The 25,233-nt window shown below is 52.3% G+C and overlaps 1 protein-coding gene across 1 annotated transcript in view; it reads left to right on the top strand.

Moving 5' to 3' along the window:
• Positions 1–19,108, top strand: part of SHC3 (SHC adaptor protein 3) — a 97,882-nt gene extending 78,774 nt beyond the window's left edge. The window contains exons 11-12 of the mRNA XM_043567139.1: positions 3,002–3,297; positions 18,769–19,108. Coding sequence (XP_043423074.1) covers positions 3,002–3,297; positions 18,769–18,897 — 425 coding nt within the window. The 3' untranslated portion in view covers positions 18,898–19,108. The remainder of the gene's footprint in view (positions 1–3,001; positions 3,298–18,768) is intronic.
• Positions 19,109–25,233: the final 6,125 nt, after the last annotated feature.

The following is a 25,233-nucleotide window of genomic DNA, read 5'->3' as shown; positions in this document are numbered from 1 at the left end:
ATTTTCGCAACAGTCCTGCAGGTCCCTGCCATTATTATTTTTACCATTCCGTTATTATCACGATTTTACAGAGGAGAAAATGGAGAATCCTAGCGGTTCAGTAACTTTACCACTTGGTCAGGGCAGCCTTACTGGTTTGACGTGTGCTGTTTGTGGTGTTGCATGTGAATGAGGACATGGTGGAGTGCTCCCACGATCAGGTGGCGTCCTGACGACCAGAGTCTGTTTCTCCTCAGCCGCTTTGGTTTCCCAGACAGTGGGTTCCCGTTCTGACCCCATTCTGTGTACAGAAGTCACCACACACAGAAGAACTGTGGAATCTCAGGGCTTAGAGGCACCTTCACCACCATCTAACCAAATCCCACCTCTTTAAAAATGTGGCAATAGCCTCAGAGGTACGAAGCGACTTTCCCAAGATGCAGACCAAAGTGGCAGTTTTGTGAGCCTCTGCTTGCGCTGTAATGGTGTCTCCCAGCTGCATTTGGTACTTGTATTTATGGTCAGACAGTTTTCACTGTTTAATCTAGTCAATTTACCAGTGGCTCCTGGCCCCAGAGCCCAAGGGGAGTTAGATAAGGTGTGGGTTTGAGATGGGAAAAATGAGAACCAGAGCCTCCCTTTGGTCATCCATCATTTTCTACACCTGCTTCCAAAACTAGAAAAGGGCATAATAGAAGAAGAAAGGGCCCCGGAGAGGCTAGTTTCTATTGAAAGGTATGGAAAAAAATGAAGCCAGCAGTCTGTGTTGTTTATCTTAAACCACTAGTGTGAAATAATGATGGTGCCATTGGTAAAGATGGTGATAGTTAATGGTGCTCATCGTGATGCTGATGCTGATGGTAGTGGTGATGGTGATGATGGTTGGTGACGTGATGATGATGTTGATGGTGATGATGTTGATGGTGCCTCTCCTGGTGCCTTTGGCAGTGGTGGCAATCGTGATGGTCATGATGGTGATGGTGGTCATGATGGTAATGATGATGACGGTGATGTTGGTGGTCACGATGGTGGTGGTGATGGTGATGATGGTGGTGGTGATGGTGATGGTGGTGATGATGGTGGTGATGGTGATGGTAGTGGTGGTGGTGATGATGGTGCTGGTGATGATGTTGGTGATGGTGATGATGGTGGTGGTGATGATGGTGGTGATGATGATGGTGGTGGTGATGATAATGGTGGTGGTGGTCATGATGGTAATGATGATGATGGTGATGTTGATGGTCATGATGGTGGTGGTGATGGTAATGGTGGTGGTGATAGTGATGATGGTGATGGTGATGTTGATGGTGGTGGTTGTGATGATTGGTGATGGTGGTGATGATGGTGATGATGGTGGTGGTGATGATAATGGTGGTGGTGATGATAATGGTGGTGGTGGTTATGATGGTAATGATGATGGTGATGTTGATGGTCATGATGGTGGTGGTGATGGTGATGGTGGTGGTGATAGTGATGATGGTGATGGTGATGTTGATGGTGGTGATGGTGATGATTGGTGATGGTGGTGATGATGGTGATGATGGATGGTGGTGGTGATGATGGTGGTGGTGGTGATGATGATGGTGATGGTGATGGTGATGGTCATGTGGTGGTGGTGATGGTGATGATGGTGGTGATGTTGATGGTGGTGGTGGTGATGATGGTGGTGGTGGTGATGATGATGGTGATGGTGATGGTCATGTGGTGGTGGTGATGGTGATGATGGTGATGGTGATGTTGATGGTGGTGATGGTGATGATTGGTGATGGTGGTGATGATGGTGATGATGAGGTTAATGATGGTGGTGACAATAGTGATGGTCTTGATAGTGATAATGGTGGTGGTGATGGTGCAGAAATGGTATAATACAACTTTCAACTACTCCAGGTAATCAGGAAGAAAAAGGATAAAAACAGAAAATCTAATTTTGGGCAATAGTTTTAACCTGTTTTTATTCTCAGGTCTGTAAATGATTTAACAAGCGTTAAAACACCCCAACTTGGGTTTCATTTATTCACCTCGCTTTTGCCCACCCTCTACTCATAATTGGTCTTATTCTGCAGCATTTGTTGAATATGTGTAGGGCGCAAACTACGTCCCAGGGACGATGTTGGAGTGTGGGGACGTCGTTGTGCCCAGGAGAGAACTGTTCCTGTTCTTGTGGCGCTTGCACTGTGCTGCTTTGGCCACGTGGTCCCATGTGCTCATCCTCACACCTGACACTTGTGTGGTGCCGTGGGCATCTTCGGCACTTTCGTACACATTGCCTCATTTTGAGGTTTAATTAGATGTTCCTGGCGACTTCTTGTGCTGCTGTGTCTGTTCCTGTTAGAGCAGCAGACCTACCGTTCACTGACCCCGGGGTGGGAAGTGTGTCCTTGGGGGGCTTGTGGTCATGCCGGGTCTCAGATGCCCACACAGGAGCTTTTTTCCACAGAGAAACAAGTGAAGGCCAAGGAGAGGTGGGGCTCCTAACCCGGGCCGCGTCACACAAAAGGCACCCAATAAATGTCACTTTTCTTCTCTTTGAAAAATTTACCTTGATGCCAAGGTTTTGAAGCAAACGTGCAATGGGCTGGGTATAGGTTTTGCAGTAACTCTAACTTTGCAGATTGTCCTTTTCTGTGCGTATTTCCAGGAGCAATGGCGGGTTTTCTTTGACAAGAAAACAGGTTTATTAAGAGGCTAGCCGATGTCCCAGAAAAGGTAGATGGAGGGCGATATGCACGGCCTCTCGCAGCATGCAAAAGTGAAGTCATTCTGACCGGCTAGACAGAGGGTGTGCTTGAGTCCTTGGCACGAGGTGCAGCGCCCAGATGTCTTGGGAACACAGGCTCGTCAGAAAGAGTCATGCCGGGGTTCGGCCTGTGCCTCCAAACACGGTCAATAGTACCAGCCAGTCGCCTTTCTGTAGGTTTGTTTCCGGTGGAAGTTGCCTTGGCTTTTCCATCGAGATCACATTGTGCATGTTATCATTTGCTCTTCGTGGGGTTGACTTGTTGCTGGCAATTGCTGTTGACAGAACCCTTTGAAGACGCTCTCAGGAACCAGTCCTCGGGGCCTGTGCTGAGCAAGGCGGCCTCCGTGGAGTGCATCAGCCCTGTCACGCCCAGAGCCCCGGATGCCAAGATGCTGGAGGAGCTGGAAGGGGAGCCTTGGTACCAAGGGGAGATGAGCCGGAAGGAGGCCGAGGGGCTGCTGAAGAACGACGGGGACTTCCTGGTCAGGAAGAGCGCCACCAACCCGGGCTCCTTCGTCCTCACGGGCATGCACAATGGCCAGGCCAAGCACCTGCTGCTCGTGGACCCGGAGGGCACGGTGAGCACGGGCAGGACATGACCTGCCTCCTTAGAGCAGTTTCCCCTTGTCCTCTGTGCTGGGTGACCACACTTTCCCTCTGCTGCCTGTGCGCACCTGCTGACATCCTGGCGGCCACTTCTCGGGGACCCGGCTGCCCAGGCACACAGACCTGCGCTTGGCTTGCGCTTGGAAACCTCACGAGGGCCCAAGGCGAAAGCTTTAACTCTGACGTCCTTTACAATAAGTGCAAAAACAGGGAAAGTTTTCCTGTCCGATCCATTCATAGTGGATGAGGAAGTGCAGGGTTCCTGGGCTTCTAATATTGATCTCCAGTGTCTCCAAGAGTTCCTAGAGTAGAAGACGTGATGAAGCAGTAAACAGACCCCCTCTGAATTAGCTTCCCGCTTTCCCACTCGGGGACAGTGTGTGTGGCCGTTCTTGGTGGTACAGTCGTGTCTGATGAACCATGTGGGTCTGACTGAATTTCCTGTCTTCCAGTCAGTAAATAGATTGGACTTGATCTTGGCACAGTCTAAGAACTAAGTTTAATAAACATAATTACATTAACTGAACCATTAAATAAGTTCCAAGATTGTTGTGTAAAACCTTTTATCCGGTGAAAACACAGAAGCAGGTAGTTATCCGAACAGTAGATTAGAACATGGCCTGTCCTGATCGATGGGTAGGGACGAAGCCTCCGTCTTTGGTTGGACTTGAATGCAGTTTAACCGTGTTTGGTGGGGGAGGGGAGAGTTGTTACGTCACATGGTCTGCTGCTCCAGGGCGTCTGCACCTTGGCTCTCCGGACATCGGCTCCGTGCCCCTGTCCCCTCTCCACCTGGGCAACCCCCTCCCTAGGAACGTAATGTGAATCCTTCTGATCCACCTTCTACGGTTGTGTGGTTTTTCCCACGGAGGTACATCAGGGAGAAGATACACTGTGTGTTTGTGCATCTCAGGAAGTTGCTAACATGGTCCTGCCCCTCAGATCCCATGTCAAACTCTGCATGTGTTTTTGACATCTGTCTGTGGTGCTTTCTGTACACGGGATCGTCGCTTGGGTGGGCGGCCCAGCGGCCCCCATCCACGGCCACACGTCACTTGTGGAACATTCTCATGCAGGGCTGAAGGTGCTACGAAGTCTCCGTGCATTTTCCCTGCGCCCACGATGGTCTTTCTGGGGCACATCCCGGGACCGGGGTTTTGGTCACAGGACATGCGCACACTTGGTTTCGCCAGGGCTGTGCATTTGCTTCCAGAACGGCTGGACTACCAGGGAGCACGGCGGCCATGCACCAGGGTTCCCTCAGCCTCCTTGACATCGTCCTCCCTGCGGGGCGAGTCCAAGACTCCGGGGAAGAGCATGTCCCAGTGTCGCCCTACGACCGCGTGTCCACAGGTTCTTCCAGTAAATGTTATGCGCCCACCTCCCCCCTGCTTCTCTTCTGATCTTCTCACCCAGCTCACTTCCTGAGTTTCTCAGCCATAGAATTTCCACATGAACCCTCCCATGTTTTCCCCCGAATCTGATCATTTTGTCTGTGATGTTCTTCATCAAATGGAAGTTTCCCTTTTATGGTTTATGGCCTTGAGTTTTGTTTTGTTTTGTTTTGTTTTGACTTGAGAGAGAGAGAGAGAAGGAGAGCAGGGGAGAGGGGCAGAGGGAGAGAGAGAATCCCAAGCAGGTTCCACAATCGGCACAGATCCTGACGCAAGGCTCAAACCCATGAACCATGAAATCATGACCTGAGCCGAAATCAAGAGTCAGATGCTCAACCGACTGAGCCACCCAGGTGCCCCTGTGGTCTTGAGTTTTAAAAGATTTCCTCATGGGGCACCTGGGTGGGTCAGTCAGTTGAGCATCTGACTCTTGATTTCGGCTCAGGTCATGATCTCATGGTTTGTGAGTTTGAGCCCCCACATCGGGCTCTCTGCACTGACAGTGCGGAGCCTGCTTGGGATTCTGTCTCTCCCTCTCTCTCTGCCCCTCCTTGTTCGTACTCTCTCTCTCTCAAAATAAATAAATAAACATTAGAAACATTTAAAAAGTAAACATAAAAGATTTCCTGACCTGCAGTCATAGATGCACATTGTTCCTCTGTGACTTCTGTGTTTGCTTATTTTTCACAACTAGGTTCTAATTCTGACTAGAGTTACTTTGACAGTGACATAAGACAGGGACCCAGCATCCCTTAAATCTCCAGGTGGTGAGCCAGGCTTCTGTCCTATGGATGCGCCTTGAGTTAACGTTCTCGGTGCTCTGTGTCCCTTGTTTTTCTCGAGAGTCTGCCCTGTCCTGTTGAGCGGACTGTTTAGTCCTGATACGAGCACCACATCGCGTGGTCACTCTGGCTTTGAAACGGTCTTAACATGTGGCAGTGTAAGTCCTTCCTCTTGCAACTCCTATTAGCATTCTCTTTTTAAGCTGTTCTCGGACCTCTATTCCTCTTTGCTGTGGTTTTGGAGTCTGTTTATCCCCCCACCGAAAACGCGTGCTGGGATTTTGGTAGGACCGGTGTTGAGTTCACGGATTAATTTCAGGGAGAGCTGACGGTTTTCAGCATTAAATCATCGCATCCGCGAACATGGCATGAGTCTCTGCTTACTTAGTTTTAAGCTGTGCCTTGTCAGAATTTAAAAACTCTCTCCGGAAAGTTCTTGTGTTTCCTTTGTTTGGTTACTCCCTGGAGTGTCTGGTTTGAATTCTTGGCCCAAGCGGTGTGTGATTTTGGCCACGTTTTCTCAACAGTGACTGCTGTAGGGAGAGGAATGTGGTATGATCTTGTGCCCAGAAATCTTGCCGATGGCAGCGGTGTTACCGGAACGGCGGTCAGGCCGTGGCACACGTGGACAGTCGCGTCTCCTGCCTTCCGGTTTCTGACCCCGTGGCACGCTCACCGGGGCGCCCTGGAGCGTTCACCAGGAGAGGGCGCCCTCGTCTCGTCCCCAGCCTGAAAGGGGACGTTGGCGGGTTTTCTTCTACTGAGGGTGACGTAAGCTCTGGGGGATTGTCTTCAACAGCCGAAGAGAGGACTTGGTTCTCTGATTCATTCAGTCGCTCAGCAGCTGTGCACCAAGTGACTGCTAAATCTGGGCGCTGCTTTTGACACCTGGGATACGTCCGTGAGCAGGTTTAAGAGGACAGTTTCTGCTTGTGTGGAATTCATAGCAATTAGTTACCGGATTGCTTTTGTCATGTTTGGGTATTGGATTTTGTCAAATGCTGCTTCAGCATCAGCTGAAATAGTACAATAATCATGGGGTTTTTTTCTGGAGTCTGTTAACGGGGGGAGGGGGCAGTTACACAGGCAGATCCTTCTGACGCTGCGTCCTGGCACATGCCCTGCTTGGTCCTGACGCAGCCCTCACGGACCGCGTTGCAGGATTTGGGCACCCGACACGTCCTCTTGGGTGTTTCTGGCTGCCCTTCACCCATGGGGTCGGTCTTCGTTGCCTTGGCTGCCTTTTGCTTGTGTATGCTGGTCTGGTTTGGGGGCCAGGGGTATAGTCACCTTATAACAAGCTAGGGCGGCTGCAAATCAGAGAGGCCGTCCCTCTTCGTATGTCACATAAAGTGTCCTGGAGAGCCCCTGTTTCTGCACCACGATTCGTTGTGACCTTCAAGGCCTTGTCACACACAAGCACTCATTTATTTGTTCATTGGTTCGCTGACTGGTTCCCCGCACTGCCCTGTCATCCCTGTGAGGGTGGCAGCCTTAGTCACTGCATTACGTCCAGTACGTAGAATAGCGCCAGGCACATAGTAGGTGTTTTACGAGCACGTGATGGCACCGATCGACCTCGGGCTTTTACGGGAGCCGAGGGCCCCCGCAGGCCACGTGGGAGCTGAGGGTCCCCTGCTGCTACAGATGCCTCATCACAGATAGGCGTCTCTAAACAGAATCAGCCCAGAGAGGTTGCCCTTTGCAAGGGCTGCTACTAATCCATCTGTTGTTTTCTGAGACAAAACAGGAAAGAAAACACCTGAGCAAGGCTAAGAGAATGCAAAGATTTCAGTTGCAACATTTAGGTATTGTTGAGAAAAGAGAATTTAACAGTTTAGCTACGTTTCGCCATCGCATAGAGCAAAGACGGTTAATGGGTCATATACTCAGGCCTTGTAGACAAAGGATCGATTGATGATTACGAAACGACACGTATTGGGGTGTCTGGGGGGCTCAGTCAGTTAAGCATCTGACTCTTGTTCCAGTCACGATCTCATAGTCAAGGGATCGAGCCCCACATCAGGCTCAGCACTGAGCATGAAGCCCGCTTGGGATTCTCTCTTTCTCTCTCTCTCTCTCTCTCTCTCTCTCAAAAAAAGACATGTAGTACTACTACTAATATATTCTGCATTCCCAAACCAGTATCAACGTAACGTGTAGGGGCACCCGGGTGGCTCAGTTGGTGGAGCACCTGTCGCTTCATCTCAGGGCTGTGAGTTCAAGCCCCACCTTGGGTGTGGAGCCTACTTACAAACATTTTTTTGTTTTTAAGATAATTTGGAAGGTGGGAGGGAAGGAAGCTGAAGGAATGTGGTTGAAGCAGGTGTTCTTGTAAGCCACGACCCCAGCTGTGCTGTCTACAAGACTTTAATTTCTAAGGGGAAACCTGGCACCTCAGAGAAAACCAGTAGCACCAACTAATAAGTGTTCTTTGGGGAGGCTTTTTGCTGGATCTGATGATCTAATTTAATTGATCCAGTGGAGGAGAGCTTCAGCTGAGAAAGACTTAATTACGAATGTAATGTCACTTCTTTGCCGTTAGGACACCAAAATAGACGATGAACACATTCTCTTCAATATTTATTCATCTGATTTTCATGGTAATTGGTTGGTCCCTGACTATAAAGGGGGAAACTTGGCAGAACAGATTACTCGGAGAAATAAGGATGCAAAACAGTTCTGAGGCTATATTTACTGCAGAGTGTACGAACCTGTGTGCCTTCCCACTGCACACTGATCGTGCAAGACGAGGGCTCCTGGGGTCGCTGGAAACGTGGGTGACCGAGGAGCATGGAGGCGGGGCTCCTGAGCTCCCAGGCAGGTGTGGGGCAGCAGCTGCTCCGACCCCACCGACGGGCTCTGCAGAAACAGCGCCAGAGATGGCGTCTGGAGCATCCTCACGGTGAGTTAGCCCTCTTGAGGCTAAGATTATGCCCGGAGGCACCTGTCCTTGATTCATCCCCTCGGCCGGTAGGGCCAGCAGGGTGGGCCGGGCGCTGTGCTTGCTTTATAATGAGCCACTTGCTGCACCCACACCCACACCTGCACCTCACCTGTACCTGCACCCGCACCCACACCTCCAGCACACCTGCACTTGTTCCGTGGCTGGGTGTTCCATGGGCTTCCTGACCGCGGTCTCGGGAACGTGGCACATTGAGAGCACGTGCCGGGGCTTTGCATTCAGGACATCGGAAAACAGCAACCGGCCAACACCCCACATTTATTAGGATTTTATTTTATTCTGAGAGCAACTAAGAAAATAATCCCCCTCCATCCCTCCACTCAAACAAGCCTTGTTGTTATTTTAAAGTTTCCTTTGTCTCCGGCAGACCAGGCGGTGCTGATCTAAAAGATGACATGGGAAGCCTCACTGGTCTGAGGCAAGGGAGCTCAGTTCCCACTCACCCACTCTTGCCCCTCGGGTCCTTGGTTCGGCGACTCACATCCCGGGGCCCCCATCTTCCAGGCCTGTCCCTTCAACCCGGGGGCTCCATGGAGAAGAAGGGGATGGAGACGGTGGGGACGGTCAGTGGCCTCGTGGGAGAAGCCACACTCGGGCTGCCTTACCGGTCCGAGTGCAGGATAGACTAGGGATGTACGGGCAGGGCCACTGGCCGCTGGCCGGTAAGGCCGTCGTGTCTTTTCACTTCTCACCAGTGTAACACCTGGAAAGTGTGACCAAGCGGATGTTACCTGCGGTCTTTGATGAGAAGTGACAGCCCAACCCAATCCCGGGGGAGCGAGGTGGTGCTCACGGCCAGGCTCAGGCTCCCTCTCGGAGTCCTTTCCTGGTGCTCAAACTGCTCTCAGTGGTTTCATGTCTTCTTCTTTTTTAACGTTTATTTATTTTGAGAGAGAGAGAGAGAGAGAGAGAGAACAAGCAGAGGAGGGGCAGAGAGAGAGGGAGATGCAGAATCCGAAGCGGGTTCCAGGCTCTGAGCTGGCAGCACAGAGCCCGACGCGGGGCTCGAGCTCACAAACCGTGAGATCGTGACCTGAGCCGAAGTCGGAAGCTCAACCTACTGAGCCCCCCGGGCGCCCCAACAGGTGTCCTTTCTTGATTCTCCCTGGAAACTAAAGCGTAGCCCATTTTTCAATTTTTGACAAGTGTTTTCATTTCCCAGGTTGTCTCTGTGCCTGTAAATACATCAAGCCTCTCTCCCCCAGCAGCGCTGGTCGCGTCTGTGCGACCTCCCTGTCTCACCCTGTGTCTCTGTCAACAGCACTTTCAGTGTTTTCTGAAGCACAAAATAGAGACAGAAGCGTAATGAACTCCCGAGGTCCCGGTATTCGCTGCACAGTTTACCAATATTGTTCCGATCTCGATTCACCCGTCCGTTATTTTAGAGGGGACGATAGTGTTTGAAAGTAGAGGGCAGCGTTCTCCCACGGAATGATTTGCGAGTACCCTGCCCAAAGTCTCTGTCGCCCCCGGCCCCTGAGTGAGTGTGGTGCACACAGAATGCGCCTTTGCCCTGATGGCGCCACTGCGGCCTGCTCCTGCCGACCCCCTTCCTGTCCCCTGGCCGCTCCTGGAACGGCCTTTACTGGAAAGGATCCGTTCAGAATCCCTCACCGCCTCGGGCTGTCCTGTGTCTTCAGTCCCCCTCACCGCAGGCTCCTGCTCAGTCCGTTTTTCTGAGCTGTCCTCCGAGTCGGGGTCAGATTACGCGTCCGGGTCACGCCGTCACGGAGACACCGCGCTGGGAGTGGTGTCCGTGAGTGTTCTCCTGGATGCCGGACGAAGGGGGCGTCTGGCAGGCTTCGCCCCTGCACACTCTCGCCTTCCCTTGTAATTATTACATATTTGGGAGGAGGTACCCTGAAACTACATGAATCCACCTTTCCAGCTGTTAAGTAATTTGTTTTCATCCGTGTGGATTCACAGCTGCCTGACTGTTCGGTGGCTCCTCACCGCGTCCCTTCGACGCTCTTTGTCTTTGCTTCAAATACACACGGACGTCACGGGACCGTCTTCCTCCACTGCAGTTGGAGGCCTGGCCTGCTTGTTTCTCACGGGGAGACCAGGATCTTCAAGTGGGGGCGCTGCCGCTCCCGTGTCCTGGAGATGGACGGATTGGTGCCGACAGACGCACACGCACGCACACGCGCACGCTCGTGTCTGTGTCCGTTTGTGTGTCCTTCTCTGGATGTTACAAGTGGTACGCTCGTGGTGTTCTTCCGATTCCAGTCTGATATCACAGGGTTCATCTGTTTTTCTTTTCCTGCATTTCTAAGTCTCTCCTCCAGCGATGAGAAGCCTGACGCCTTACCTTCATATTTTCACCGACTTGGTTAACCCCCCACGTGTGAGGTGCAGCCGCATCACAGCGGCCGCCCCATCACCCCGCGGGGGCGCCGGTTCCCTGCCCAGCCGTTCCCCGGGGGCTCCCTTCCCCCTGAGCTCGCTCTGACCACCCCTCCTGGCTCTGGTGCCCACGCGGGCCACCCACCTCCTGTCCTGTGTCCTCCCGTCACCTGTCCTGTGGTACACCCCTCACTGCCCCTGGACTCCAGTCTCCCGCTGGGGACCACCGTGGCTGCCCCCACCCCCACCCCCAGAGCACAGCATTTGTCTTCCTTGGCATTTGGACCGACCGTTCAGTCAGGAAGGAAGGGACTGGAGAGAAGGGGAGGGAGGGGCTTTCTGAAACATTAGATCGCAAATCCAGGCATCCTGCAGTGCACTCCTCTTGTAAATATCTCAGCATCATTTCCACCACTAAGGGTATGAAGGCAACAACAACACGACATAGTTGTTATATCCAACAAAACTAAAGATCGTCGTTCAACATATTCAAATTTCCCTGATTATCTCAAAGATGTTCTGTGTATAGTACGTTTGTTGGAATCAGAATTCAAGCGTGGTCCACGTGGTCCATTTTGTGAGGTCTCTGAAGACTCTTACTCTGTTTTCCCTCCATCTCCCTGGACTCCAGTGGTTTCCTTGAGCGGCTAGATAACTTGTCTGTAGAATATCCCACACTGTGATTTGGGTTGTGGTGTCCCTATGTCACTTGTGCCCTGACCCCTGGCTCTTCTGTAAACTGGTAGACACAGAGACTTTAAAGGCAGCCTTATCAGGGTATACCTTACATACAGGCCCGTTTCAGGAGTACGATCGAGTGGGTTTTAGTATATTCACAGACGTGTGCATCCATGGCCACAGTCCGTCTGGAACACGTGTACCACCTACAAGAGAAATGCCTCTGCGTTCAGCTGTCACCCACCAGCCTCCCGTCGCCTAGTCTCCGTGGGTTTCTCCCTTCTGGAGCTTCCTCTGAATGGAATCCTATAAATACGTAGTCCTTTGTGACTAGCCTCTCTTACTGAGTGCAGTGTTGTCAAGGGTCATCCACGTTGTGGCGGGTGTCAGCACCGCATTCTTTTCTGTGGCCGAGGAACATTCCGCTCACGGACAGCCCATGCTTTATTCGTGATGGACATTTGGCTGTTACGAACATTGCCGCTAACATGACGTCCAAGTTCCTGTGTGGACGTGTGTTTTCATTTCTCTTGGACATACACCTGGGAGTGGATTTGTTAGGTCGTGTGGTGGCTCTGTAATCTGCCACCCGAGGGACCGTCACACAGTTTTTTTTTCAAAGCAGCTGCACCATTTTACATTCCAACTAACAGTGTGCGAGGGCCCCGATTTCTCCGTGCCGTCTCCCACCCTTGTTATTATCGGGCGTTTGGATTCTGGCCATCCGTGTGGGCGGGCAGTGACAGACCACTGTGATTTTGATTTGCGTTTCCCTCGTGACTAACAAGGTCAAGCATCTCTTTAGATACTTATTGGCTGTTTACGCATCTTCTTTGGACTAACGTCTGTTCGGATCCTTTGTCCATGTTTTTCTTCTTTTTCTTCATTTTTTTTTTTGTTGTGGTAAAATACACAGGACACAAAATTTACCATCTAAGCCAGCTGTAAGGGTACAGTCCAGTGGTGTGGGTGGTGTGCGTGTAGTTGTACAACCAATATCCATCCCCAGAACTCTTTCTGTCTTGCAAATCTGAAACTCTGTCCCCATTAAATAATTCCCTGTCCCCTCCACCCCCAGCCCCTGGCATCCACCATTCTACTTTCTGTCTCTATGAATTTGACTCCTCTACGGACGTCATGTCAGCGGAGTCACAGCTCATTTGTCCTTCTGTGACTGGCCTGTTTCATGCTGTCCGTAGGGTTCATCCACGCTGGAGCACGTGTCAGGATCTCCTTCCTTCCTAAGGCTGCACAATATTCCATTTATTGTGGAATAGACCACATTCCAATATCCAATATGGTGGATAGAGCATATTTTGCCCATCCATTCATGTGTGGATGGACGTGTTGCTTCCACATTTAACTATTGCAGGAAACGCTGCTCTTTTTTTTTTTTTTAATTTTTTTTTCAACATTTATTTATTTTTGGGACAGAGAGAGAGCATGAACGGGGGAGGGGCAGAGAGAGAGGGAGACACAGAATCGGAAACAGGCTCCAGGCTCCGAGCCATCAGCCCAGAGCCTGACGCGGGGCTCAAACTCACGGGCCGCGAGATCGTGACCTGGCTGAAGTCGGACGCTTAACCGACTGCGCCACCCAGGCGCCCCGAAACGCTGCTCTTAATACAATGCACAGGTATCTCTTTGAGACCCTCCTTTGAGTTTCTCGGGTGTACGTCTAAAAGGGGAATTGCTGAGTCATATGAGAATTCATTAACAAAATGTTTTTGAGAAGCCATCACACAGCCCACAGCGGCTGCACTATTTCACATTCCTGCCAACAGTGCACAAGGGCCCTAATGGCTCCTCCTCCTGGTCAACACCTGCTATTTTCTGGTTTGGGGATGGTGGTCATTCTCGTGAGTGTGAGGTGGTATCTTGATTTGCATTTCTCTGATGATGAGGGTTGTGGAGCATCTTTTCACGTATTTATTGGCCATGTCATTCGGTCACATGGTCATTTATGTGTCTTCTTTGAAGAAATGGCAGTTCAAGTTCTTTGCCCATTTTTGAATCAGGTTGTCTATTTCTTATTATTGAGTTTTAGGAGTACTTTACATATTCTGGATATTCATCACTTATTAGATACACAAATTCCAAATTTATCCCCCCATCCTGTAGGTTGCTTTTTTACTCTGTTGATAGTGTCTTTCATGCACAAAACTTTACAATTTTCATGACGTCCAAATTGTCTGGTTTTTCTTTTGTTGCCTGGGCGTTTGGTACCATATCCAAGAAACCATTGCAGATTCAGTGCCTTGAAGCTTTTGCCCTGAGTTTTCTTCTAAGAATTTTAGGCCTTACGTTGAGGTCTTTGATCCATTTTGAGTTAATTTTTGTATATGGCATCAGCTACAGGCACTCTATTCTTTTGTATGTGGACACCCAGTTTCCCCAGCACCATTTGTTGAAAAAATTGTCTCTTTCCTGTTGAATGGCATAGCACCCTAGTCAAAAATCACTTGACCGCATATGCAGGGGCTCATTTCTAGGCCCTCTGTTCTTTTCCAGTGCCTTATATGCCTGTCTTTATATCAGTACCACACTGTTTTGATTACTGTAGCTTTGTAATTAGTTTTGAAATCCAGAAGTGTGAGTCCTCCAACTTCGTCAAATTTGTTGGTCTTTTCAGAGAAGCTGCTTTTGGTTTCATTGATTTTCTCTATTATTTTCCCATTCTCTGCTTTATCTCTGCTTTAATCTTTATGATGTCCTTTCTCCTGCTCAGTTCAGGGTTTTTAGTGTCTTAAGGTGGGACGTTGGGTTATTTGTGAGTCTCTAAATTTCCCTCCTACTGTTGGGGAAAAGGAGTGCCCATGTGGGCAAGGTGTTGATTGCAAGGATGTAAGCAGCTGGCACTCACAGTCCCAAGTCTGACTCTCGGCGTCGCAGCCCCAGGGGGCTGATGTGAACCTGGCACTGTGTCCGTTGGGTCTAGGAAGGACCTGAGCCTCACCTTAATTTCAAACCTGGGAGAGGCCAAGCAATGTGGGCGGGTGGGTCTACATCCCGCTCGGGTTAGGTTGTATTTGGGCTTGAGCCTCTGGGAGTGGAGGGTCCACCGGTGGATCCAGCCCAATCTGAGACATTAGACAAAAAGCAGCAGGTCTGAGTGTGCAACCCTTTGCAATGGAACCAGATTTTAATCAGGAACTATCTTGTCTGATGGCTTTGCCACAGCTAGTGTGACCTTTTGGAAGGGGATGGATGTAATCATTCTGTCATTGGTTCAGTATAGTTGTTAACGTACAATATCTCTAAATGGTATTTCTGACTACTGGGCACCTAATTTAAATGTTCCCTAGACAACTTGAACCCACGATACCTAAAGCAGAAGGTACGGCCCCCACCCCCTTGCCCAACTGCCCCATGGATTCCTTCCCACAGTTCACCCTGCCCCCAAACCTCAGCTACCAGCACCTCCTTCATCACATGTGTTTAGTTTTACAAGACCTGCATAGCTCAGTCGATTAAGCATCCAACTCTTGGTTTCGGCTTAGGTCATGATCTCAAGGTTCAGGTTCGAGCCTCTCATCGGGCTCCATGCTGACAGTGTGGAGTGTGCTTGGGATTCTCTCTCTCTCCTCTCTCTTTGCTCCTCCCTTGCTCACTCCCTATCCCCCCTTCTCTCAAAATAAACAAACATTTAAAAAAAAGGAACCACCAAACTATCTTCTAAACTATCTGTCCCGTTTTGCAATCCACCAGCAGTGACGAGAGTTCCCATTGCACACATCCTCACCAGCATTGGCAGTTGTCGGTGTTGTGGATTTTGGCCATTCTGATAGGTGTGTGGTGGCATCTCAGTGTTGTAACTTGTGTTTCCCTGGTGACTCGTGCTGTAGGGCATCTTTTCACGTACTTGTTTGCCACCTGTGCGTCCTCTTTGCTGAGGTGTTTGTCAAGGTCTTTGCCCCATTTTTAAAATGTGGTTGTTTTCTTAATGTTGGTATTAAGAGCTGTTCGCGTATTTCAGAGACCAGTTCATTATCAGATGTGTCTTTTGCAAATACCTTCTCCCAGTCTGTGGCTGCTCTTCTCACTGTCTTGAAGGTGTCACTTGTGGATCAGACGTTTTTAATCTTGATGAAGTCCAGCTTATCGTTTCTTTCATTCACGAATCAGGCCTTTGATGTCTTATCTAGAAAGTCATCACCAAACCCATGGTCACGAAGGTTCTCCCTGTGTTTTCTTTTAAGAGTTTAATAATTCTGCATTTTACATTTAAGTCTGTGATCCATTCTGAGTTAATTTTTTGAAGGGTGTAAGTTCTGATCTAGGCTTTCTGTAAAATATATGTGGATATCCCAGTGCTGCAGCACCGTTCACTGAAAATGCTGTCTTTGCCTTTTATTTCCTTTTTTGTCTTACTGCATTAACGAGGACTTCCATGATGGTGTTGAGGAGTGTGAGGCGGGACATCCTGGCCTTGTTCAAGTTTCTGATCATTAAGTAGGATGTTAGTGGTAGGATTTTTGTGGATGTCTTTATCAAGTGGAGGAAGTTTCACCCGTATTCCTCATTTACTGAGAGCTTTTACCAAGCATTGGTTGAATTTTCTGTTTCCATTGATATAGGATCATGGAGTTTTTGTCTTCTCCCTAATGGTGTGATGGATTGTGTTGATTTCTGAGTGGGGAAGCAGCCTTGCAGACCCAGGATAAATCCCCCTTGGTCATGGTGTATAGTTCTTCTTATACATTGTTGGATTCAATCCGTTAGTGTTTTGTTGAGGATTTTTGCATGTGTGCTCATAAGAGGTGCTGGTCTGTAGTTTTCTTTTCCTGTAATGTCTTTGTTTGCTTTTGATGTTAGAGTCGTACTAGCCTCATAGAGTGAGTTAAGTGATATTATTTCTGCTTCTGTCTTCTGAATGAGATTGTGGGGACTTGGTAAATTTTGTCTTTAAGTGTTTGGTAGAGTTCACCAGTGAACCTATCTGGGCCTGGTGCTTTCTATGTTGGCAGATTATTCACTATTGATTCAATTTTTAAATAGCCACAGGTTTATTCAAACCATCTATTTCTTCTTGTAAGAGTTTTGTGAAGTTGTGTCTTTCAAGAAATGGGTCCGTTTTTAAGGAGTTAGCAAATTTGTGGGCATAGAGTTATTTATAGTATTCCTTCATTATCCTTTTAAATTCCATGAGATCTGTAGTGATGACCCTTCTTTCGTTTCCGATATTACTAAGTGTCTTCTCTCATTTTTTTTCTTAGCCTGGCCAGAGGCTTATCAATTGTTATGTATCTTTTCAAAGGACCAGCTTTGGGGCTCATTGATTTCTGTACTGATTTCCTGTTTCCAGTGTCATTGGTTTCTGCTCTAATTTTTTCATTATTTCTTTCCTTATGCTTCCTGTGGATTTAATTTGTTCTTTTTTCTAGTTTCCTAAGGTAAAAGCTTAGAATACTGATTTCAGCTCGCTCTTCTTTTCTGACCCACATAGCAAGTGGGTCCATACAGATAGCTCTGTGGGCTGCAGGTTCTCTGGGAAGAAGCCAGACTGGAGTTTCAGCAAGCATTGATGTGAATGGAGTGAACTGGCCTATTTAGGCAGTAAATTTATATCATATAACTCTTCATGCTTTTGTTTGTATGTGTGTGTCCATTGTGGCCCAGCCTTCATACCCCAAAGATGCCCACCAGGGGGCAGCTTGGGCAATATGTTGGAATCATGGGGGGGGGATCAAGAGACATGCCGGTTGGCCGAGCCCCACCCCAAGCTCCTGGTGGAGTTGGCCTGGGCACGGGGTTACTGAACACTGGTGATTTGGACGTGAGTCCATGCTAAGACTGCTATCCCAGACATTGCCCTGTCATAAACCGTCTTTCATTCACCCCTGCTGCCGCAGAACTTCGATGAGTGTTCATCACTAAGAAGTGGGAAGAAGAAGTCAGCGTCAAGGCAGCAGCCAACAGTAGTCTCAGGCTGAGTCCTGGGTGCCCCTCACCTCCCAGAAAGGGGCCTGCCCATGTCACCTCAGGGTCTTTCTGGGGTGGGGATTCTACAGAACTCAGGAGGATTAAACAGCCTTGATGAAAAGATGCCAAAATTTCTTGCAAAAAGATTCCTTTCCTAATGTGCCCATTGGGTCACATCCTTGGCGAGGCTCAGTGCCCAAGGGTCAGGAACCCCGTGGCCCAGTGGGTCCCTGTCCCTCCATGCTTACAGACACCTGTGGGGAAGGGGGCCTACCTCAGTGTGGGACCCCAGGAGAACAGAGAACCCTCATTTCTAAGTTTCTACTGTTGCCTGTGGCTGCTATCTTGTAGATCCTAGAGCAGATGGCCGGGGGGCGGGGTGGGGGGGCTTTAATGGGCACACCTGGACTATAGATTTGGGGTGGGAATGAGATCAAGGCTGAAGGCTCAGAATAGGACATCCCATTGGTAGGTTGGTGGAAGGGAGAGACAAGAGTGGCCACATCAGGGGTGAGGATGGGATTAGAGGAAAGGAGAGAATACAGGGACATGTAAGGAGGAAGAAACTAGATGTGCCCTCGGTCCCTGAGAGACAGGTGGGGGAGAGCTGTGGCCCAGGGAAGGGTGGGTCCCCAGAAATAAGGCTGGAGAGAGAGGTCAGACACCCAGGGCATCCAAAAGCCATCATGAGGACCATCTAAGGGCTGGAGGGCCATCAGATGTAGCCAGGCACCTGCTCCCTGACCTGTCTCCCATCCCCTCAAAGGAGGCCACGGGGGCTGTGTCCACAGCAGCTGGGAGACTGTTCCTGGCCAGGCGTCCTCTGCCTTCTTCAAGTGTGGTCTACACTGGGAGTGTAGCAGCCCAGGGACCAAGGCGCAGGCCCGGTGAGCAGCGGGAAGTGGTGACCCTCCCCCACACCCCCATCCCACCCCCAGGGTTCACTTGCTCGGAGGCTGGCAGGCAGGCATTGCACCAAGAAACCAGGAGCGTGCTGCGCCGCCCCTGCATCCCAGACAGGCTCGCCCCCAGTGCGGGAGACGGAAGGGCTACGTGGACCCCCTCTGGGTGCGAGTGCAGAACGGCCAGACGGGTCTTTCGAGGGCAGGAGAAGAGCAGGAGGGAAAAGGTTGGCAGCAGAGGGCAGGGTGGTTGCTGAAGGCACATGGCAGGTGACAGGCTGAATGACCGGCCAGTGACGATCCCTGGGGACTTCGCAGACGTGTCTCTGAGAGAGTGCGGAGGCCCCGGGGAGGTCGCCGCTCCGGTTCCCGTGGTCTGGGGCTGGCTCCAAGCACGTGCGTTCTCTTTTCTCTGCCCGTGGGTCATGCATCCTGCCCTCTGTGTCCCTCCCAGGTCCGGACGAAGGACAGGGTCTTCGACAGCATCAGCCACCTCATCAACCACCACCTGGAGAACAGCCTGCCCATCGTCTCTGCTGGAAGCGAGCTCTGTCTCCAGCAGCCGGTGGAGAAGCCCCTGTGACCGGCCGGCCACCCCGTCCTGACCCTGCACCGGTGGTCAGGAGACCTGGTTCTTCCCGGGAAATGGGTGCGGGGGCTATGGAAACTCAGGCAGCCGCCCACGGGCTCAGAGCCTTGTCCAAATGCCCCAGGAGGAAGGTGTCCGAAAAGTGCAAGTTTCATAAACTTGTCCTGATTTTCTCGTGTGCATATTAAAGGTGTACATACCTATACATCCTGTACAAATTAGCCCTCTATATTTATATTTTTTAAGACTAAGAAAGATGTAAGACTAACGTTCTGTGCTGTATGTTTTTAATGGAAAAAAAAGTGTGACTCTAGTTGTCCGGGCAAAAAATTTAATTCAACTGACCCATTCTCCTGAGAAATTCCCCTAGGAAGGTGTGACCTGCAATCTTACCCGATAAGCACAACACGGGGACTAGAAGCAGGCAGGAGGGTTCTAAAAATATGGAGTAAAAAATACGGAGTCGGCGCAGAAGAAGGCGGGCTGCCACCCGAAAGGGCCTAGCTCTGGTCCCGGGGGCCGCCCCGCGGGGTGTTGGCGCCCCCTCACTCCGCGATGACGCCCCCCGCCCCCTCCGGCCGTCTGCACTGCACCGTGAGCTCCCGGCTCCCGCACCTGACACCTGGTGCCGCCGAACTGTCAACCCGGCCGTGTCGGTGGTGCCTGAGCATGGGAATCCCGTCCCCCTTGACCTCAGTTGTCCAGGGTTCTCAAAGATCTTACTGCCAGATGTGGCACCAAAGGAGCCTCAGTGACCAACATCTTCACTGGCAAACTCTTCCATTGCTCCCATCTGTGTTACTGTGGGCGGGGGGCGGGGGGCTGGCTGGGGCGAAGTCTTGGCTTCTGTGTCCTTCCAGCCAATCCGATGATGGCAGGCCGCCGCGGTAGCTGCTAGAAAACCATCCCTGCCCTGAATCCGACAGCGAAAAATGCACCGGTACGAGCTGTGTCGAAGGCAGATCTGACACGCGTGCTCCGTCCCGGAGACGTGTGCGCGGCCGTGGCTCTTGCCCCACGTTTGCCTGAGGTTGGTGACTCGGGCCCGCGGGATCGGTCGGAGGTTTCCTGCTTCTCGAGTGGTCGGTGGGTTAGGTGGCTGGTTGTCTCTGCAGCAGATTTCCCAGTTGCTCCGTGGAAAGGGCCCGTGCCCCACGGAGCTCTGTCTCGACCCCTTCCTTTGAGCTGGAGTACTGGGATTTCTTACGGGGTCATTCGGTGTCAGGAGGTCAACAGTGCCTGTAACTTTTAAAAAACGCCCGTGTTGACGTTACCATGTGATTTTAACAGATGCTGTCTTTTAAAAGATAGAAGGATCCATTCGTCGGCTGGCACCTTCTAATTGGTGCCACGGCACAGGCCCCCGTCCCGTGCGGCCCCACGGTGCGAGGCACCCCTGGGTCGGAGCAGCAGAAGGACTTTCTGCGCTTAGAGTGGGACGGTAATAAATTCGATGCTTCAAGAGTGAGGAGTTAAGGGTGGATTTAAAAAATTCTGTTGAGTGAATCTGTGAAGTTCTAATGCTAAATGAACCCCATTTCTGTTCTTGGGGTGTGTGTGTCCAGGATGGAAGATGGGGTGAAGCTTGTGGGTGACGGGGGAGTCGGGCAGCTCCACAGATGTGTGTGGGGCTTCTTAGGAGTTTTTGTCCCTTGAGGGTCCAGTGGATCCAAGATGACGGTGGCTTCAGTCTTCTAGAATGTTCTGCCGTGGATTGGAACTAACGTAGGACCATCCGCCTCTTCCTGGAAAGAACAGTTCTGGTTTCAGTCACGGTGCGGATACTCTGCCCCAGGTCACTCGGAAGCAGTGGGAGCTGAACGGGGTTGGGGTGGCATTGTTCAGGCTCCTGCCCTGTGACGACGCAGACGGGGCGGGGGTGGGAACCACCCTGTGCCCCGTACCCCAGAGGCTGCAGCCCTGCAGACATACCAGAGGTCCCACCCCAGTGTGGGAGCGTCCACACATATAAAGATGGGTAAACTGACTTTTTAGTGCCCCGCTGTGTCGTGTTAATGGCACCTCCCAAACGCTAATGTTTCAGGGCAAAGTAGGAAGGGCTGGTTGGGGACCCCGAAGCCCTGAACACGTGACCTGCTTTCTTTTCCCTCTTGAGGATGTGACAGATGGTAATCTGCAGGTGCGGGAGCTCTCTGCTGTGAAGTCAATGTCTGTCTCAGTGGTGATAAGCAATATATATATATATATGTTTATATATATATATATATATCATGTTTTCTTTGCATGAGAATCAATTTAGAAAATTAGAAGTATTGGCGGGAGATCAAATTCTTGTTTCAATATTAATTCAAAACATGTATTTTTAAGCTCAGATTCCAGGGTTTGCTTACCAAGGAACAATGGCAGTGGGAAATCGTGCCCCTTTGTAGCCACCGGAGCAACCTGGAGACCCAGGGGTGCCTTCGAGTCTCTCTTCCTTGGCCCTCCCCTGTGAAGCATGTTGGGGCTCCGCGGGGTCATCTCAGCTCCCCTTCAAGGCCGTGTGAAGGGCCTCATTCATAGGCGGGGAAACTGAGGCGGGGTGGGTACCCCACCTTCAAAGCCACGCGGTGGGCGGGCAGCCGGCCGAGCTGTCCTGCTCCGTTGGTGTTACCGGGTTCTGCCGTGCCTGGGACTCGGGATTCCCCGGGCCAGCCTGGGTCCCCCGTCGCCCAGTTCCCAGCCTGCACCTCTGCCAGGGCAGGGCTGTGTGTCCCAGGGTCTCTGCACCCCGGGTATGTTCTCTGTGCGCTGTGCCTGGCCGCCCCCGGGGTGCATGGTGGCACCGGGCCTGCGCCCCCCTGCTGGGCCCCTGCCCCCGGCTGTGCTGGGTGTACAAGGCAGGCCCGGCGGGCCTCTGATGCCGCATCGGTGCGGCAGCCCTGGAGAACCCCCCCCCCAACACCTCCTTGTGTGAATCAGCGGTACTTTCAAATGACATCCTCGTTTGTCCCTCTAAGCACCCACAGGGTCCCTGTGGGGCTGCTGGCCGGTGGTTTCACTGAGCTCTGATGCTTGAGGCCCTGGGCGCTCAGCGGACTGATGGCTGATGCACGCGAGCATCTCCCGACCCACCCCTGTGCCCGGGCCACCACTCCCGGGCTCCTATACGCGGCGGCCCAAGGACCCGCTGGCCACTCTGCTGCACCCCGTTTCGTTTGAACAAGGATTGCTTATCGCTGTCTTGGCTGTTGGGGTGGAAGGATGGACAGAGGCCCAGCTGCAGGACATACAGTGTCCTGAGGATCTCGCAGGGAGGAAGGCACCGGGGTAATTTCCAGGGAAGACAGAAAGTGACAAGCCGCCTGCAGAGGAAGAGGGAGGCCTGACTTCCAAGGAGGGGCAGCAGCGGGAGGGGGGTGGAGGGGCAGGGCGGCAGTTAGCGAAGCCCCTGAAAGGGCCCTGTGTTCGGACGCTGTGGCCGCGTGTCTGCTGGCCCCGCCCGTCCTGGGCTCCTGAGATGGACAGTTCCTTTCAGGTGGCGTCAGATGCCTGATGGGGGTGGGGGGAGGCGTCCTTCTCATAAGTGACACCTGAAACCTGAGGCCCTGGTCCTTATTTCCGGGAATCGGTCACGGGGTGGAGGCAGTTCCCACGAGGTCCCAGGCCTCCCCGGGCGGCGCCCCAGAGCCACGAGGCCTCACACTGGTTGCTGGGGCTTCTCTGAGCGCTGGCCCGCATGCCACCTGCACCGCAGGGCTGTGCGGTGTCCCCGCCGTGAGATGGGAGGTGGTGGTGAATATACGTGAAGAGGAAGGACAGCTGATCCCTGGGATGCTTCGTGCACACGTGTGACGGGCTCTCTGGCTGGAGGAGTAGCATATGCGTGTGTCCCGCCCTCCTGCGTGCACGCTCCCCCCCCCCCCCCCCGCCTTTCTGTGGCGGTGGGGAAGGGGGGAGGGGGATTGTGGAAATACTGCGCTTGGGTCACCGCGTGTCGCAGACAAATCTGGGTCACGTGTCTCAGAACACCAGGCTGTGTAGTGAAACTTTAAAAACGGTCCTGGGAAGGATGAAGTGGAAAAACCACTCTTCCGGCACGTGCTACGAACCCGGATGTGCAGCGCCCCGCCCCTCCCCGAGGGTCACAAGCAAGGGAGGGCCATGGGTTCAGGATCCTGTAGCTCCAGACCCGGCTCTTCAGTGGGGGGACTAGGGCCAGGGGACTTGCCGCAGGGCGGGGACAGTCAGTGGCTGAACGTAGGACAGAGCGCAGGACTCATGAGGGTCCTTGACAGTGTGTGTAACGCTCAGCCCCCGATGGAAAATGGCAAACAGCTCTTCCCGCTTGGGTTTGCATTCGTGCCCCTTCCGGGACGAGGAGGTGTTTCTGTTTGGGGCCCTTCAGCCGCAGACACCCCCCCCCCCCAGGGGTGGGGAAGGGAAGGAAGTCGAGGAGGAGGAGGAGGGCACGATCGGCCCGGTCACCGTGGTGTGGCAGAGTGAGGGGCGGCAGGAGGCAGGGTGGACACAACTCAGCACGTACCCAGCTGCGCTTAGCTGCCAGCCGGGCGCAGGTGGAAAGCGGGCCCTGTGCACACTCCCCGGGCCGGGAATCCCAGGCGGAGACACAGTCCTCGGGGCCAAGCAGATCTGGAGACGAGGGGCAGCGAGGAGGCCCCAGGCCCCACCCCAGGAGGGCTGCGCGGGCCCAGGAATGTGTATTTCTGGTAAACAGGGAGTGTGGACCACCATCGGGTGTGAGCTGCCAGCCCTCCCCTACTGAGGGCTCCCCTCCAATTTACCAGTAGGTTTTCCTACCGCTTCGTGTTCTAGATCCCAGAGCCCGTGCTCTGAGTTTTAAAAGTGGAGGATTGATAAGCATCGAGAACTCGAGCAATCGCTGCTGGCGGACAGAGTGCTGTCTGCCAGCCACAATTTATTTATAATGGGGCTTATAAATATTTATAAGTTTGCAAGCAACAAATGCACAGTTTTAAAACTGGCACATTTTATAGCAGCCTGGAAAACTGCGATTTTGTACGAGGGCTCTGAATGTCAGTTGCGCGTGCGCACGTACCTGCGCTGATCACGGCGGATGCACACCTGTGTGTGTGCGTGGGCAGGCCGGCGGGGGAACGGGCACCTCGGCCCCCCTCCCCGGGCTCTGGTAGTTTAAGCCACAAGGACAGGCAGGAAGTTAAGCAGACGTGAAGAGTTCGGGGGCTGACAGGTCCTGGCCTCTGCAGACTCGTGGAGGAGCGTCCTGGATGCCGCCGGAGGTGGGACCCAAGTGCAAGGGGGAGCAGGAACAGACAGGAGGGCGGGGGTGGGCACTGTGGAAGTGACCGAGGGGCAGGAGGGAAGGGAGGCCAGCAGGGAAGACAAGGAAGGAGGGAGACAGGGCAGGGGGCTGAAGGGAAGAAGAAGCGTTCGGGGACGAGCAAGTCCAGTCGTATGCGCTGCTTGCCTCCGGCAGTGTCTTTCCGAGGTCAGAGACGACGGGCAGGAAGGGACAGGTGCGGAAAAGCTGTCCACACCAGGTGTGCTCGGGGGCGAGCGGTCTGCCTGGGCACAGCTGTGCACCCCACAGCTGGCGGGCATTCGTCTTGGCCCCGTCTGTGCACAGGTTCCTGTGCGGCAGGCTCTCTGTGATGGGCTCCCGGGAGAGATGGGAATCTGTCATCCGGTAGGAAACAAACACACCCGGGGCACGAGGGTCAGACGGGCCTGATGGCCGGGGTGGCCAGGTTCAACAGGACAGTGGAGGCTGGGGCTCCCGGTTGGGCCCGGGGGTCTGAAGGCTGTGCGAGCTGGAGGCGGGTGGGGCGGGAGGGTCACAGGGGACATTCAGAGCCTGCGGGGCACCCTTCTCATGCGTGCCCCACGGCTGGTGTTGGCATGGGCGCTGGGGACTGGGGGGCTGCACTGGGCAGGCCCCCTGCCTCCCCAGATGTCCTGAATCAATGACTCTCCAGGGCTCCTCCCCGAGCTGGGAGAACCATTCTCACGGAAGAAAGTGCCAGGCACGAAACCTCGTACAAGGTTACATTTCTGTGTCGTCGCTTCACCTTGAGACACTGTAGGTAGCAAAGCGTGCTCACGGAGAGTGCAGGCGTGGTCCTGAGTGTCCCATGCACCGGGGGCATCCTTACCACGACCGAATTGTCTACCCGACCAAATCCAGCAGTGGTCAACCAAGCAGGAATACGTGGGCATCTCTGTCTTTGAACGCTGAGTTACCTTTCTCTGTAATGACTGTGTGTCAGCTTCGAGTGCAATGTTCTGTGTTCATTTGCCTTTTGAATAAAACTTGTTCCAGAATAAATATTGTAAAAACTTTAAGTATGTGAATGTTTCTTTGCACTGAGAATTAAACAAGAATCAAAC

The sequence above is a fragment of the Prionailurus bengalensis genome, chromosome D4, assembly GCF_016509475.1.
Source record: "Prionailurus bengalensis isolate Pbe53 chromosome D4, Fcat_Pben_1.1_paternal_pri, whole genome shotgun sequence".
Lineage (NCBI taxonomy): Eukaryota > Metazoa > Chordata > Mammalia > Carnivora > Felidae > Prionailurus > Prionailurus bengalensis.
Note: the sequence above shows the minus strand (reverse complement) of the source record. Positions and strands in the feature narration are given on the sequence as shown.